The sequence below is a fragment of the Eumetopias jubatus genome, unplaced genomic scaffold (genome assembly GCF_037043125.1).
Source record: "Eumetopias jubatus isolate StellerSeaLion01/CBP00866 unplaced genomic scaffold, mEumJub1_p1.0 scaffold_11, whole genome shotgun sequence".
NCBI lineage: Eukaryota > Metazoa > Chordata > Mammalia > Carnivora > Otariidae > Eumetopias > Eumetopias jubatus.
This window is the reverse complement of record NW_028274817.1, coordinates 46,192,130-46,210,160: the sequence shown is the minus strand read 5'-3', so window position 1 is coordinate 46,210,160 and position 18,031 is coordinate 46,192,130. Positions and strand designations below refer to the sequence as shown.

General features: G+C 42.7%; 1 protein-coding gene across 2 annotated transcripts in view; it reads right to left on the bottom strand.

Annotated features, from left to right (window-relative positions):
• TRMT2B (tRNA methyltransferase 2B) overlaps window positions 1–17,775 on the bottom strand; it is a 44,196-nt gene extending 26,421 nt beyond the window's left edge. The window contains exons 1-6 of one of the 2 annotated variants that reach the window (XM_028095793.2): window positions 17,551–17,775; window positions 11,005–11,264; window positions 10,253–10,307; window positions 6,932–7,066; window positions 5,994–6,093; window positions 4,914–4,984 (exon numbers count right to left, since the gene is read on the bottom strand). In XM_028095793.2, coding sequence (XP_027951594.1) covers window positions 4,914–4,984; window positions 5,994–6,093; window positions 6,932–7,066; window positions 10,253–10,307; window positions 11,005–11,225 — 582 coding nt within the window. In that variant the 5' untranslated portion in view covers window positions 11,226–11,264; window positions 17,551–17,775. The remainder of the gene's footprint in view (window positions 1–4,913; window positions 4,985–5,993; window positions 6,094–6,931; window positions 7,067–10,252; window positions 10,308–11,004; window positions 11,265–17,550) is intronic. The other variant, XM_028095796.2, reaches the window with a different exon arrangement.
• Window positions 17,776–18,031: the final 256 nt, after the last annotated feature.

The window sequence follows — 18,031 nt, the reverse complement described above, 5'->3', positions numbered from 1 at the left end:
GTGAATTAAGCGTCTGCCTTCGGCTCAGGTCATGATCCCAGAGTCCTGGGATCGAGACCCATGTCAGGCTCCCTGCTCAGTGGGGAGTCTGCTTCTCCCTCTCCCTCTGTTCTTCTCCCCCCCCAGCTTGTGCTCTCTTGCTCTCTCTCTCAAATAAATAAAATCTTTAAAAAAATCCATGATTTCATGATACTGAAACAAACAAATTTAACTGATCATCTTTTGAAGAAGGTGAAAGAACCAAGGATTTACCCTGTCTTGATTGTATCAGTACATCAGGGTAACCAAATAGCTGATAAGAAAAAGTTATTTTTAGAAGAATTCTAACTAATAAATGAAGACATGATAGACTAGGTAATGATCACCAATGACTGCGAAAACCATTAGGTGAAAACCTGACAGGAAATTTTTTAATGAGTGGATCAGGCTGATGACACTGAATTCACAATTCAATCTTAACATCACCAAAAAAGAGCCCATCAGACATATACACATTAAAAATATTCTCACCTCAAGTTAAATCTGAATCTAGTCATCTAGATCTACCAGTTTATAGGAAATACAGGGGACAGAGGAAGAACATTAAATGACATCATGAGAATTCAATCAGCAAAATCCAGAATAAGAATTTCCACAGGAAAACCAACCAGTTTCTTCAAAAAATAAATTGCAAGGACAAAAAAATTAAGAGGGAAGGATACTTACAAATTAAAAGAGAATGAAGAGACATGTTAATCAAATGCAATGTGCATACCTTGTTTGAATCCTGATTTAAACAAACCACCTACAAAACTCGAACCATTTATGTGATACGTCAGTGTCAAACCTGAATATTTACTGGATATTTGATATTATGGGACAAATGTTTATTTCTGGATGTAATAATGGTATGAAGTTATGTTTAAAAAATTAGGTTCTTTCTTTTAGAACTCACACTGAAGTTTCACATTTTATATGATATAATGTCTGGAATTTGCCTCAAACTAATCCAAATGGGTTGGTGGAATGTGGGGTGGGTAAGAGTATAGATAAAATAAGATTGGACACATACTGATAGTTTTTGAAGCTGGGGAATGGGTATATGGGGTTCATCACACCATTCTTTACTTTTATATGTTTGCAATTTTTCACAATGTAAAATGAAAGGAAAATTTGTACAATAAAGAAAAATAAAATCTTAGTACATGTACTTGGCTCAGGAATGAATATCTACGTAGTCATAACAATAGAAACACTAAATACTAATTTAACCAAGAATTGTGCTATAAAAATAGAAGAAGGGTAGTTTGGGAAGAGAGACAAAGTAAGGGAGAGAAATTCTTATATGCCATAACTGGAAGTCAACAAATAATATGTAACTTGGATAGAGCAAAATACATCAGAATAATGTACTATTTAGAAATACAGAACACCAGAAGAAATAGCTAAAATAAATGCTGTGGTTTCTGGAAAGCAAGACTCAAGAGCAAGGAAGGGTAGGACAGAGAAACATCACTTTTCCTTACTAACCTATTACTACTATTTGACTTTTAAAACTATGTACTTGTATTGTTTGATAGTATTTTATTTATAGACTGCTTCTTAGGTCTTGGTGCTCTGGCTGTCAGCTCCCATAAAATTCATATTTTGACTCAAGACTCAAGAGTAGATATTTAAACCTCAAATCAGGGCAAACTAGGGTTATCCTATCATCATAATGGAATGGACTGTCACTACCAGGAACAGGGAGAGAGATGAAGGTATTAAAGAAGTGAAAACAACCTAGGGCTATACATAAAGTATTATTTTTATTACAGTTGGCATCTGGCCTGTATTTGAGTACCTACTGGATTGAATCTTAGGTCCCAGTACAAATTTTGCAGGGAAAAGGAATTCGTCTGGGTAGATGTGGAGGGTAAACAATTTGCCCAACAGAAGCTGGAAGGGCTAGAAACTTGGTTAAATATTGCAAAGAGGTATCCATTCACCAAACATCTGCTGAGCACCACTATGTGTATGAATCTATGCTAAGTGCTGGGCTACAAAATTAAATAATATCCAGCTGCTACCTCCCAGTCTCATGTGGGAAGCACCAATCAATGCACAACAATGCAATATGGTGTAACAAATGCAACAACAGGAGATAAGCAATGGGAGATTAGACTAGAGTACAGAAATGCAGACTCCCTAATCAGACAGAGGCATCAGATAAGGTTTTCTACAGGATCTAATGTTTGAAATGAATCTTTGAACATAAGTAGAAGCCAGGGGCAGAAGAGTGAGGGCACTGTGGAGAAAGGACAGCCTCAGGCAGGAGCGAGATAGCTCGGTAGGATAACTTGAGTTCCATACCAACAGAAAGAGGAAAGCAGGTGAGGATGTGGCAGAAGATGAGGCTAGGGACCTTCTCATGAAGATCTGTCAGTGCAAAGATAACAAATTTAAGCTTTATTCTAAAAGCTATTGGGTAACTACTGAAGAATTTTAAGCAAGATTGTGGTATGATTTTATTTGCACTTTAAGGACGCCTCTGGCTGCAGTGTAGAGAATAAACCAAGGTAAGGGGTTGGAACTAGTGAAACCAGTTTGGAGGTTATTGTAGTAGTTTAGGCAAAAGAAGATGGTAGCTTGGAATTGAGTGATGGTGGTGGTGGTAATGGTGGTGGAAATAGAAGAGGGGGAGTCAAGGTATTTTTAGGAAGGAAAACTGACAAGACTTGGAGACTGATTAGATGTGGCTGAGGAGGAAGGTGGGGATTAAGATAGAGGAGTCTAGGATGACATGTCTCTAGTACATGGTACTACCATTTACTAAGGTGAGAAAAAAGAAGCATATTCTGAACGGAAAGAGGATAAATTTGGTTTAGGGCAGTGTTTCTCAACTGGAGGCAACTGTGCCGCCCCCCCCCCCAAGAGACATCTGGAGACAGTTCTGGTTGTCATGACTAATGGCACGTAGTGGGTAGAGGCCAGGGATGCTGCTCAAGTCCTATAATGCACCTAACAGCTCCACACAACAAAAAATGATCCAACCCAAAATGTCGATAGTGCAGAAGCTGAGAAACCCTGATCTAGGGCAGTGCTGATTTGAATCTGTAGGCCAGTTAAGTAAGGAAGTTCAATAGCCCTTTAGAAATGTACCTCCTAAACCTCAAGAGGGAACCAGAATACAAATATAAGTTTAGGAGTTATCAATTTGTAGGTGGTCATTCCAGTCACCAACTATACTTGGGTGCAATCTCCCATGAATGTATTTGAAAAGAAGGCCAAGGACAGAGTCCTGGGGGATACCAACACTTTAATAATAGGAAAGGAGAGGAGAAAGAGATCCAATGGGAAAGACTTAGAAGTGGCCAGCAAGATAGGAGGAAAACCATCAGAGAAAGGAATCACAGAAAGCAAACAAAGAAAATGTTTCAAGGAAGGAAATAAGAAAAATAAGTGGTGTCAAAGGCAGAGAAAAGTTGAGTAAGTTAGGGAAAGTTTCCATTGGATTTGGCAAAATAGAGTCACTGATGACTTTGACAAGATCAATTTCTATGGGGTATTAAGGGCAGAAGAACCATGAGATTTTTTTTTAATGGGAGATATTTAATATGTTTATGAACTTAAAGAAAAGAGCCAATAGGGGTCACAGGGAAGGAGGTACAGAAACAGGAGAAAGGGCGCCTGGGTGGCTCAGATGGTTAAGCATCTGCCTTCAGCTCAGGTCATGATCCCAGGGTCCTGGGATCAAGTCCCGCATCGGGCTCCCTGCTCGGAAGGGGGCCTGCTTCTTCCTCTCCCTCTGCTGCTCCCCCTGCTTGTGCTCTTTCGCTCTGTCAAATAAATAAATAAAATCTTTAAAAAGAAACAGGAGAAAGAGGGTATGTAATGAAGAAGCAAGGATCTAAAGGAGGGAGGAGATGAGTCCAACATGGTGTTTCAAGGAAGGATAGGAAGGTTGGAAGACCAACCGCCTCTTTCACTGAAATAGGAGGAAAGGAGGGATAAGATTTCAGTGGAATTGGTAGATGTTAGGAGAAGAAGCTAAGAAAGTTCTCATGTGATACCCTTAACTTTTCAGGGAAGAATGAGGTACAATCATCTGCTAAGGGCAAGAGAAGTGATGGGGTAGGGAATTGAGGAGAGGTAGGGTTTAGAGAAGTTACTGAAGAGAATGGGAGAAGAAACTGATGAGGCCCATGTAGGAAGACTTCTGGAGCACAATTCTACAAAGGAAGCTGCATCCTAGAAGCGAAATCCTAGAGGTCAGGATGTGTCCTATTAGAAGGCACCACCCAAGTGTCAGGAACTTAAATCATTAGGAGGGTGGGTGCTCATAAGAACTAACAGGGAACAAGACGGTCATTTGCGAGTGCTGTTCAGTCCTCATGAGCAAGGCTTTTGACTTGTTTTCTTAAGTTCCACAAGGGCAGGTACCATGCCTATTTGAGTCATCATTGGATCCCCAGCACCTGGCACAGTGCCCAAACACATAGCAGGCACTCAATAAATAGTAGGTACATGAAGAAAGAAGGATATAAAAATGTCTTACAGGCCAACCTCATGATGTAGATGCCTTACCACTTACATCTCCCATGATATTTCTCAGTTCTGTTCTGCCGAAAACACTAGCCTTCCAAATATTTCAGACACTTGTCACCTGTTAGACTGCCCTCACCAGTACCTCTTTTTCCTAATACTTCCTTCCTGTTAAATTCCTTGGATGCCTGACATGAGCAATAATGGATGAAGTTCTCTCTCCTGCTCTCCACTGTCCCTGAAATGAAACACCATCAATGTTCTCTCTGTGTTACAAGGTATGCTTTCAGAACAGAGTCCCTCCTCCCCTATAGCACCAGGGGCCGCTCCATAATTAAAATGTCAGGGACACTACTGTTACAAACTGCAATGTCTAGGGTTATCTTCAACCAGCCCTTGTTTCTCATTACCTGTGCCACTTGATTGTGTTTCTCAGGGATGTTTTTCAGATGGTTAGACTGTACACAGACTATGCTTCTGTCTAAAGAAAGAAAACGAATTTGCTTTATATGGTTTTCTTGATGAAAGGTTATTTAGAAATGTCTGGCCATTCAAATCCCCTCCTTCAGAGAGGCATACTCAGATTTGAAGAAGTACCTAATTCAAGCTCAAGGCCATTTTTCAGAGAAAACCTGTTTCCTGGTCTAGCCATTTCAAAGCTGATTCTTAATAGAGCATAGAGCTAGTCTGCAATATTTTCTCTCATGCCTCAAATGCACCAATATGACAAGATCTGCTTTCTGTTCAGATTTTAAGAGGAAATAAAATGTAATGGGCTTTGTTTTTGTTACTGAATAATAGAACACTGACGTCATATACTCATTTAATTCAGCACACAGGGGGGAAAAAGCCAAGTGCCTGCCCTAATGAACTGCAGTTTAAGGCATATGGGTATTAAACAGTGTGACTAATATAAAATGATGGTGTTTCAAGTGGATTTATTGAAAATGGGCAAATGGAAAGTTCAGGAATGGAATCTGGGAATGGGTACTGGGATTAAGTCTCAGAAATACACCACTGTGAACTCCCTTACCACCACTCACCTCCTCTACCAATTACTTTAAGGCAGATTTATCACAGAAAGTCTAGTTTTCAGGGATATGGAGATATGAAATAGAAAAGGTGACTCTCTAATAAAGAGACTCCTCCCAGTACAGAAAAGGAGCATAAAATGATGATGATGATGACAATGGTGAGTGGGCAGTGGCAACAACATTAACATTTACTAAGTGCTAACTGGGGCTCAGGCATATGACTTTTCGAGGAAGAAAGGGTGAAAGTTGTGATTCCTAGTGCTATGTGACAATGACTACCCACCAAAAAGCACCCAAAATTAACTTTGTGATCACATTCTGCATCAAAGACTTCTCCTTCAAGGCTGCCATATTTTCCACTCCTCTCTATCCCTCCCCCCCGACACTGTTCCTATACCTTCCCTCTCCTCTCAGCCCTTGGTTTGCTATTTCTACTAGTCATGGCCTTCAACTGACCTCTCCAAGTTCCCAGGTAGTACCCCACAGTCTTCGGATTGCCATCTGGACCTCGGTTCACAGAGAAGGTGGACTTATTTCGGTAGCCATTGATGACAGGCTAGAGAAGGCGGGGCAGGAGAAGCACAGTAGGACAAATGAAACCAAAGAGAACAGCAATAAAAGGAACGTAAGAATGTTCTCTGGATGAGGACAAATAAATGGCACTTTCTTGGAAGGTATGACGTTTGTGAAAGTCCATAGCTGAGATCAAGACACTCCACAGGCACTTCATAGTGGAAAGGAGTTTCAATCTTGCCATGAAGCAGGGGTCAGCGAACTTTCTCAGTAAAGAGCCAGATAACAAGTTATTTTAGGCTTTGCAAGTCATATGGTCCTTGTCACAACTACTTAACTCTGCCATGCAGTGCAAAAGCAGCTAGGGACAATCCATAAACAAGCAAGCTCAGCTGTGTTCCAATAAAACTTTACAAAAAAGCAGGGGTGGGTGACAGATACGGCCTAAGGGCCATAGCTTGCCAACCTCTGCCATAAATTAAATTCTGTCTCTCTGAGGCCTCATTCAGCTTCCAAAGTCTGAAATCTTTCTACAGAGGTAATACTGTAGTGGTTGAGAAAGTGAGCTTTGCATCAAATAGACCTGAGTGTGAACCTCAGCTCTGGCACTTTCTAAATGTGTGTCCTTGGGCAAATTACCTAATCTCTCTGAACCTCAACATCTTCATCTGTAAAACGATAGTACCTACCCCTCAGGGTGACTATAAACAGTCAATGATGATGCATGCTAATCACTTAGCACAGACAATGTGCTAGACAATGATGCATGCTAATCACTTAGCATAGGGCCTGGTCTCCAGAAAGTGCCCAGTAGGTACTGGCTGATATTATTAGCTATTAAGGGGACTTAGTAGATAAAGGATAGGGAAGTAGTGGCTTACAGAGGGTATAATAGGATGGAGAAGACAAGAAAGCCCCTCAGCTCTGGGTGCAGATGTTGTCACATTGACTCCATTGAGTTTTTGGAGGTAAGACTCTAGTCTCCGTAAAATTCTCTTCTGAGCTTCAAATTTTACCTACAAAAGAATATACGTAATTAAACAAAGAGACTTATGCAGTATCACCTCAAAAAATGGAAAACAAAGAGGAAAAGAGAAGGTTGTCCCACAGAATCTTGGGTCATGGTCTTAGCAGATAAGGAACCCATAATGATGGGACAGCAATAGACCTAAGAAGGTATTGGGAGAAAGGTTAAAAGTGAGCTCTTGTGTAAGCTCTTCATTTTAACCGGTCTTTCAGATTGAACACCCAAGCTATAGGTCAGTGCTGTGATAATGGAAATGTTTTATGTTGGTACTATATGCCATATAATATGGTAACCACTAGTCACATGTGGCTAATGAGCACTTGAAATGAGGCTCATGTGACAGAAGAATGGAATTTTTTTTTAAAGACTTTATTTATTTATTTGACAGAGACAGACACAGCGAGAGAGGGAACACAAGCAGGGGGAGTGGGAGAGGGAGAAGCAGGCTTCCCGCCAAGCAGGGAGTCCAACTCGGGGCTCGATCATCATGACCTGAGCCGAAGGCAGACACTTAACGACTGAGCCACCCAGGTGCCCCAGGAACTGAATTTTTAATCTCATTTAATTTTAGTTAATGTATATAGTTAGTTGCCTCTGCTATATCAGAACATACGCATTTCTACGCAATGCTACGCAAAATCACATGAAAGAAATCACAGGGCATTAAGAGTTCACTTACCTTGATGAGCACTAACAACTAGAATTGTTGACTCACTATAATGTACACTGGAAACTAATTTAATATTGTATGTTAACTATACTGGAATTAAAATTTATTTTATTTTTTTTGTTAAGGATTTTATTTATTTGACAGAGAGAGACACAGCGAGAGAGAACACAAGCAGGGGGAGTGGGAGAAGGAAAAGCAGGCTTCCCGCGGAGCAGGGAGCTCGATGTGGGGCTCAATCCCAGGACCCAGGGATCATGACCTGAGCCGAAGGCAGACGCTTAACCGACTGAGCCACCCAGGTGCCCCATGGAATTAAAATTAAAAAAAAAAAAATCACAGGGCTCATGGGAAAAATGGGGTTAGGCACACAACATTTCAAAACTTTATAGTATCACACATAGAAAGGATAGGAACCTAACAAAAAGAGTAATAGTTTTCCACACTCAATGGCTAAGAAATGGGGCGCCTGGGTGGCTCAGCTGGTTAAGCGGCTTGGGTCATGGTCTCAGGGTCCTGGAATTGAGCCCTGCATCAGGGCCCTGGGATCGAGTCCTGCATCAGGTTGCCTGCCCAGTGGGGAGCCTGCTTCCCCCTCCCTGCCCCTCCTGCTGCTTGTGCACTCTCTCTCAAATGACTAAATCTTAAAAAAATAATAAAAAATTAAAAATTAAAAAAAATAAAAGGTTAAGAAATTTATAGATAGATACTACAATAAGAATGGCACTTTACCCTGACAAAGACCTGAAGTTTGCTTGTGGAAGTGGCTGTCCACTTGGGAATGATCCTGAAGTGGTGAAAGGAGGGTTATGTGTCACACACAGAAAGATCTAGCAGCAGACGTGGATGAGAGTGGCTCATACCACACTCAGTGAACTGCGGGAACCTGTAGATGCTTGAAGCATGTGTGCGTGTTCATTTTATGCATTCTTATGCAGCACGGTTCTGCTGGGTACAGTTTGCTTCTTTCATCTGGTGTTTCTCGTGGACAAAAAAAAAGAAATCACTGCTAAGCCAACGTGAAATTTGCATTATGTTCAAATTGTTCCTTAATCTATCAATCCCTTGGGGCGCCTGGGTGGCTCAGTTGGTTAAGCGACTGCCTTCGGCTCAGGTCATGATCCTGGAGTCCCGGGATCGAGTTCCACATCGGGCTCCTCGCTCGACAGGGAGTCAGCTTCTCCCTCTGACCCTCTTCCCTCTCGTGCTCTCTATCTCTCTCATTCTCTCTCTCTCAAATAAATAAATAAATCTTTAAAAAAAAAAATCTATCGGGTGCCTGGGTGGCTCAGATGGTTAAGCGTCTGCCTTCGGCTCAGGTCATGATCCCAGGGTCCTGGGATCGAGTCCCGCATCAGGCTCCCTGCTCCTTGGGAGCCTGCTTCTCCCTCTGCTTCTCTCTCTCTCTCTCTCCCTCTCTCTCTCTGTCTCTCATGAATAAATAAATAAAATCTTTAAAAAAAAATAAATAAATAAAAATAAAAAAAAATCTATCAATCCCTTGGAACAAATTTGTGTTTTTAAAACAAGCATTACAGCAGAATTGACTGTATTTAAAATCAAATAGCCACATGTAGCTATAGTGGCTACTGGGTTGTAAAGTGCAGCTATGTATAAAGCAGCAAGAGTACTTGCTACTCACACATACGGAGAATAACAAAAAAGCAAGGGAGAAAGGAAACAGGCATTTCCCAGTATGTCTCCAGAGTTTGGAAGACGTAACAGGTGTAAAGTTAAAATTTCAGATTCATATTACTCAGCCACCAAAAAGAATGAAATCTTGCCATTTGCACTGATGTGGATGAAACTGGAGGGTATTATGCGAAGCGAAATAAGTCAGGCGGAGAAAGACAAATACCATATGATTTCACTCATATGTGGGATTTAAGAAACAAAACAGATGAACAGAGGGGAAGGGAAGGAAAAATAAAATTAGAACAAAACCAGAGAGGGAGACAAACCATAAGAGACTCTTAACTCTAGGAAACAAACTGAGGGTTGCTGGAGGGGAGGTGGGGCGGGGGATGGGGTAACTGGATGATGGGCATTAAGGAGGGCATGTGATGTAATGAGCACTGGGTGTTATATGCAACTATCGAACCACTAAATTCTACCTTTGAAACTAATAATACAGTATATGTTAATATAAAAAACTAAATACATTTGAAAAAAACTTTTCAGGGCACCTGGGTGGCTCAGTTGGTAAGCGACTGCCTTTGGCTCAGGTCATAATTCTGGAGTCCCAGGATTGAGTCCCGCATCAGGCTCCCTGCTGAGCAGGGAGTCTGCTTCTCCTTCTGACCCTCCCCTTCTCATGCTCTCTCTCTCTCAAATAAATAAGTAAAATCTTTAAAAAAAAAAAACAAAAGAAAAAAGCTTTTCATTAGCATATTGATTTTAAGCACCTGTTGGGGGATCTGGGTAGAGCTGTCCAGTCAAGCTCCCTACAAGTCTGGCACCATTCCCCCTGATGGAACTGCGGAGTGAAAACATAAGCTGGGTACCAACCTTGAGTTGTTCCTCATAGCTCAGCCTCCAGAGTGGCGTCACAACATCAGCCAGCCTTAAAAAAAATAGTTCAGGCACTTCATTCATTATATAAATATGTACTGAGCACCTACTATGCATAAGTACTTCCTGCCACCATTTTCTCTGGCATTTTACTTATTCAGAAAACCTAACTCTCATGCCTCTGGGGAGATACAGTCTGGGAGAAGAGCCCATTTTGGTGCTGTCTACTTAACAAAGCAGAACAGATGGGCAAACTTAATATAAGAAAAATCCAGATTTATCAGGAGGTAATTAATCATATTACAAAAGGCTTCACTGTTGGGTTCCTTTAAATAGCTCACCTCCCTAATGCTTTTAAAATATAATTTGATTTAGAAAATACATTTGTTGCATAAAATGAGGTATATTTGTGTTTGCATGGCTGCAACGGGACTATTCATTTGTAAGCCATCTGATCGCTCTCTGGATTCCTGGTTTTCAGCATACCTGCCCTGGACCTTTATAGAGACAAGGTCCCAGTTTAATATCTCATTTCTGTGAAAAACATACTTAGAGGCAAGGAGAATATGCCATCACAAAGCATCTCCACCAACATTCTTCAGGTGTCTTCAAATTTGCCCTGGGTATCCTACCTCAGGCACCCCCTTGACCCCTTGCAATGCCACATTAGTTACATCAGGAATACAGAATTTTAGGAGACCCAGAGATTCAGACTTGCTAATGGGAAACAATATCCGCCTGGGTCTTACCTTTCCTGCCAGGAACCATCAAGTGGTCCAACATGGCTTGGTTTCTTCTGACTTTTCTGTCTTCTTTGACACTTCTTGGGTATCACATCGGTGAAGTTTCCCTCACATGCTGAGCCCAAAAAGAGCTGTGACCAACCTGGAGGCTTTGTGGCACACCAGGGGAGCGATCCTGGTTTGGGGAGGAGACCCACCCTGGAGAGGAAACATCTCGGGCTATGCATTGGGACTCTTCTCTTAATCCCTGCAAACCACAGAAACACCTGCATGAAAAGTGAACAAACAGAAGTTGGGAAACAGAAGCACAACTCCCAAACCCCTGCATTCATTTACAAACCCTTACAAAAGCTCAGCACCGAGCACAGTGCCTGGCACAGAGTCAACACTTGGTAAAAGCAGGCCTGCTGAATGGAACTGAATTACTGCATGTCAGGTCCTGGCTTAGGTTCCCAAAATAAAAAGATGAGGAAAATATACTCTTTGTTCTCCAGGGAAGAGTTCAACACTCTAGATACACTTCTATAGCTAGTCCCTCTCTATATTCTACCCTCCCACCCAAAACCAACCAGTCAACTACTATTTAGTACGTGCTAGACTATGTGCAAGACACCGTGCCACACAAGATTACAATCTAATTGAGAACATCAAGTGCAGATGCAGAAAAAGATGACAATAAATAACACAATGTGCTTAGTTCCTGACAAATGCTCAGGAAAAGCTTCCCAGAGCAGGTAAGCCTTGCACCAGAACTTAAAGGATGGCAGGGAGCTGAAACAGATGGCTAGACCAGTCTGGCTAAAACAGTAATTCATTTTGGGGAACAGAGGAAATGAGGTTGAAAAGTTACATCAAAGTGAGATCTGGAAGAACTTTAATGCCTGAATAAAATATGGACTTTATTATGAAAGCAACAGTGAGCTGATGGAGGCTTTATGTAGAGAAATAAAGATGAAATAGGGAGGTTAATGAAAAGCAAGTTCAACCACAGGGATGTCCACTCTCACGACTGCTGTTCAACATAGTACTAGAAGTCCTAGCCTCGGCAATCAGACAACAAAAAGAAATAAAAGGCATCCAAAGCAGCAAAGAAGTAGTCAAACTGTCACTCTTACCAGACAACATGATACTCTATGTAGAAAACCCAAAAGACTCTACCAAAAAATTGCTAGAACTGATACAGCAAGAGGGGCCTGGGTGGCTCAGTTGGTTAAGCATCTGCCTTCGGCTCAGGTCATGATCCCAGGGTCCTGGGATAGAGCCCCGCATCAGGCTCCCTGCTCAGCAGGGAATCTGCTTCTCCCTCTCCCTCTGACCCTCCCTCTTGTTCATGCTCTTGCTCTCTCTCTCTCTCTCTCAAATGAATAAATAAAATAAAATAAAATAAAATAAGACAGTCTCTTCAACAGATGATGGGAAAATTGGGCAGCCACATGCAAAAGAATGAAACTGGACCACTTTCTTACACCATACACAAAAATAAACTCAAAATGGATGAAAGACCTAAATGTGAGACAGGAATCCATCAGAATCCTAGAGGAGAACACAGGCAGCAACCTCTTTGACCTTGGCCGCAGCAACTTCTTGCTAGACACGTCTCCAAAGGCAAGACAAACAAAAGCGAAAATGAACTATTGGGACATCACCAAGATAAAAAGCTTTTGCATAGCTAAGGAAACAGTAAACAAAACTAAAAGAAACCTACACAGTGGGAAAAGATATTTGCAAACGTCCTATCAGATAAAGGGCTAGCATCCAAAATCTATAAAGAACTTATCAAACTCAACACCCCAAAAATCCAGTAAAGAAATGGGCAGAAGACATGAACAGACATTTCTCCAAAGAAGACATACTAATGGCCAACAGACACATGAAAAAACACTCAACAGCACTCCACATCAGAGAAATACAAATCAAAACCACAAGATACCACCTCACACCAGTCCAAATGGCTAAAATTAACAACACAGGAAACAACCGATGTTGGCGAGGATGCAGAGAAAGGGGAACTCTCTTACACCATTGGTGGAAATGCAAAGTGATGCAGCCATACTGGAAAACAGTATGGAGATTCATCAAAAATTTGAAAATAGAGCTACCCTATGACCCAGCAATTGCACTACTAGGTATTTAGCCAAAGGATACAAACATAGTGATTCAAAGGGGTACATGCACCCCAATGTTTAGAGCAGCAATGTTCCACAATAGCCAAACTATGGAAAGAGCCCAGATGTCCATCAACAGATGAATGGATAAAGAAGAGTGGTGTATATATACAACAGAATACTACTCAGCCATCAAAAAGAATGAAATGTTAACATTTGCAATGACGTGGATGGAATTGGAGGGTATTATGCTAAGCGAAATAAGTCAGTCTGAGAAAGACAAATACCATATGATTTCACTCATATGTGGGATTTAAGAAACAAAACAGATGAACAGAAGGGAAGGAAAAACAAAATAAGATGAAAATAGAGAGCAAGGCAAACCATAAGAGATGCTTAACTCTAGGAAACAAACTGAGGGTTGCTCGAGGGGAGGTGGGTAGGGGGAAGAGGTAATTGGGTGATGGGCATTAAGGAGGGCACTTGAAGTAATCAGCCTGGGTTTTAATATGCAACTGATGAATCACTAAATTCTATCCCTGAAACTAATTAAATTGAACATATAAAGAATTTAAATCAAGAATTTAATAAAATTCTATTATTCTGATCTAATTCTAAATCAGTTCTAAATCAAGAATTTAATTAAAAAATAAAAACTAAAAAGAGGGAAAAAAAGCAAGTTCAGGGGCGCCTGGGTGGCTCACTGTGTTGGGCATCCAACTCTTGGTTTTGGTTCAGGTCATGGTCTCATGGGTCATGGGATCAGGCCCTGCATTGGCCTCTGTACTCAGCGGGGAGACTGCTTGAAGATTCTGTCCCTCTGCCCCTCCCCTTGCTCACACATGCTCTCTCTCTCTCTCTCTCTCTCTCTCAAACAGATAAATCTTAAAAAAAAAAGCAAATTCATGTTTGAGACATGTGTTTGCAATGGTAAGGAAAATATCCAAATGGAAACATCTAACAAGTAGAGAAGCAGTACTATGAGTCATGAGAGAGGTCCGGGTTAGAGATTTGGTTGAGTGTCTATAAGTACAAGCGGTAAGATTTTTTTTTTTTAAAAAAAGGAGCTTTCAGTAAAGAGAAGAGCAAAAGACCAATGACTACACCTGGGAAAAAGACAGTATCTGGAGAACAAGAAGAGATGCTGGTGACCCAGGAGAACATGGAGCTTAGAGGCCAAGGAAGATGCTTTTAGGTAAGACACCGACATATCCAGTAAGTCAGAGTCCAAAGAAAGAAGTGAAATAAGGAAGGAGTAAGTGGCAGATAGGAGGGACAAATGAAGGTTTGAGATCTTAGGCATGGAGACCCTAGAGTTAGGCAGACCTGAGTGGTCCCCTGACTCCACCACTTACTACTTAGGTGGCCTTTGGCAAGTCAATCATTCCCCATGACTTTCCTTTTTTTTCATCTGTAAAGTGGAGATAATAATAGTACCTACCTCATATAGTGGTTATAAGAGTTAAATAAAGGATAATTAATAAAAAGTACCCAGCAGGGCGCCTGGGTGGCTCAGTTGGTTAAGCAACTGCCTTCAGCTCGGGTCATGATCCTGGAGTCCCGGGATCGGGTCCCGCATCAGGCTCCCTGCTCGGCAGGGAGTCTGCTTCTCCCTCTGACCCTCTTCCCTCTCGTGCTCTCTATCTCTCATTCTCTCTCTCTCAAATAAATAAATAAAATCTTAAAAAAAATGTTTTTAAAAAAAAAGTACCCAGCAGAAGATTAAATAGAGCTGATGTTTGTAAAGCTCTGAGCACAGTGCCCAGAACCTGGTGAAAACTTAGTTAACTGTCATGATGCTTAAAGACAATACAGGACTGGGTGGGGGTGGCAATATTGACAAAGGGGAGCATGGGGCGGGGGAGGGGAGGACAATTAGGAGTAACTATAAGGCAAAAGCTGAAAGAGTCAGAACAGGTGAGGGCCTCACTTTGGAAAGAGGAAGGAATCCCTTTGCCTCCAACACAGGACTCAGTGTTGGTGCCTATTTACTTTATGATGTCTGATCACTGCTGTGTAACCTGTTTGGGTACCAAGGACACGTGAATGGACTTGGCTGGACACCTTAATGATGAGCTGTGAAATTACCTTTTTGCCCTTGTCCTCTACCTTGGATTACATCCCAATGTTAAGTCATACCTTAATTCAGAACACACACACGCACACATACATACACACACACATACACACACACACACACTTCCAATGTATGTAACCGATTTATTAACAGAGATTCTTCCATGGCTTCCTCTTATTACTGAGAAATTAGTATGCTGTGACCACTGGGTAACTTAAAGGATGCTGGTATGGGTGCTATAGTATTTAGCCCATATACCACTTTGTGTGTTTACAAAATACTAAAGAACATAACTGTCACAACATGGAAGCATTTGCAGGGGATCTTCAGAAATTTCTAACAAAACATACTTAAGCTGTCTCAAAATTGAGGTGTTAATAGATAGCACCCTCTACACAACTCCCAGGAAAAGGCAAGTTATTAAGAACATGGGCTTTGGAGCCATATTCTAATCTCAGCTCTGCTGCTCACTAGCTATGTGACTTTGGGCAAGTTACTTAAAGCACTATGAATGTCAGCGTCATCATCTATAAAAATAGGACTAGTACCTTTCAAGGTTATGCTAAGAATTAAACAAGCTCGGATGCCTGGGTGGCTCAGTCGGTTAAGTGTCTGCCTTCGGCTCAGGTCATGATCCCAGTGTCCTGGGATCGAGGCCGGCATCAGGCTCCCTGCTCAGCGGGGAACCTGCTTCTCCCTCTGCCTGCCACTCCCCCTGCTTGTGCTCACTCTCTCTCTCTCTCTCTCTCTCTGATAAAGAAAAATCTTAAAAAAAAAAAAAGAATTAAAGGAGCTCAAATATATGAAGTGCTCAGGATGGCACCTAACACAGTAGGCATTTGACATGTGTCACTGCCCCTCCTTAGGCTCTGATTCGAAGCGCATCACTTGATTTCTTCATGCCTCGACGTGTCTGACCTGCAAAACTGGCGAAATGTAATAAAGCCTGTGAGTGCCGTTAGGATAAGTAAAATTATGTGGGAAACTTATAAAACAAAACACAAACCAAAGAACTTTCATAACATTCTGCATTAGTGCCTGCTGGAGTGTGGTGAGCTTAAGGCCTGCCCCGGACCACCTATGAATACTATCAAAAGTGTGTGATCTGTGATAAACATTTTTCTAAAGTGAGACAGAAGTACGTATATGATATGAAGAAAAGCAAAAGCCAGAGAGAGGAAATGAGTGAAGAGGTAGGAGACAAAAAATAAGGAATGGGCAGAATGGGGGCAGACTGCAGGGGGAGGGTGTGCTGCAGGCCCATTTAGGCGTTGGCAGAGGAGGGACAGGGGAGCTGAGGGCTGAAGACAACTATCTGTACCCCACAACATTCAGACTTTTTTTGAGTGTGTGGGTCCTCTCACTGGTGAATGCCACCAGGACTGTGTTCTACTTGCCCTGTATCCCAGCAGTAGGCTCTTGTGCATCTAGGTTTCTTCCTCCAAATTATCAGGTTTGGTCTAAAATAGGACCCCACTATTGCCAACCGGTCACCGCTCCTGGTAAAGACCCTTTCATCATATTTAGTAATTTCTGAAGTGAAATATATTTTTCAAGGCAGCATAATAATACCAAAGTGAATTATGTTTCTTTGTTTCTTGATGTCAGAGGGGGCAACTGCCCACAGAAAAGACTAGTTTCTTTTCAGAGGTTTTCCTGTTTTAAAATAAATGCTTGGGTTAAAAAAAAAAAGTGTGTGACATCTGCTCAGTTTCTCCTATAGGAATTAATCGGAAAGGGACTCAGGGTCCAGAGCTGCTAGATAGGAAGGAAGGCTAAATCTCTAGGGCTGGAATAACTAACCTGCCTGAAATGCTCAGAGATTCCAATCTGAGACTATGTGGTAGGTCTGATCCATGTGGGGCCAAAGAGCTTCTTGGAGCAAAATGTTAACCCCCAGACAAGGGTCCTGCTTACACTCTCTGTTCATCCTTCCTTCAGCTGGCCTGGCCCCACACACGGTTCTTGGCTAGAGAAGATGGACATAAAGGTGTATTGCTGAGTCCTCGCTGCAATGCACGCTCCATCAGGTCCTTCCCCCACCAGAGCCCCTCACCAGCCCCTCCATCCCCCTCTTCTCCGGGCAAGTTCTATCCACCGTGTCTGTGGGAAAGACTATCACTGAACTTGGGCCAAGGGAGGGCTGAGGTCACAGCACGGGCGGACGCAGGGCTGGCCGCAACCTTGCACAGCCAACATAGGTCAGGTCCGCGCGTCCCCCACCTCCGCCGGCCTCCTCAATTCCCCGCCACGCAGGCGGACTGGCTCGCTAAGCAGTTTTCTCTTCAGTACGGGTTCAGTCGGGCTTTCCGAGCTCTCCACGTACCCCCCCCCCCCATACCTTTGCAACCAATAAACCCTCTTACAAACCTGAGGCGGCCAACGAAAAAGCCAGCGGCCGGCCTGGATCTCTGCCGCTGGGGCGAGTCACTTCCTGGTGCGCACGGCGGCTCGACTCCCGACGCACACGCAGCCAGGCCGGGGCAGGCGCGACGGGACGCGGGGCTCCTCCCAGGCGCGGGTCAGCCGGGCCTGCCCCGGACAGCCAGTTTCGGGGAGCTCTCCTCTCTACCCTAACCGGGCGCTTCTCTAGACAGCTTCCTCCAAATCACTCAACGCCCTATTGCCCCCTCCCCTCCCCGCCCCAAGGCTTCTCCCCAAGGTCCCCACTCCTTCCCTCCTAGCGACCCCGCCCACCGCCTGCTCTTCTCCCGGTCCCATTGGCGGACCTGGATAAACCTCAAAAATCACGAAGAAATTGGAACTACAGCGTGAATAGCGCTACCCATCGCAGGGGTGCTTGCGATTTAACTCAACCAAAATTATAGGCTCAGATCCATGATGGCTTGGA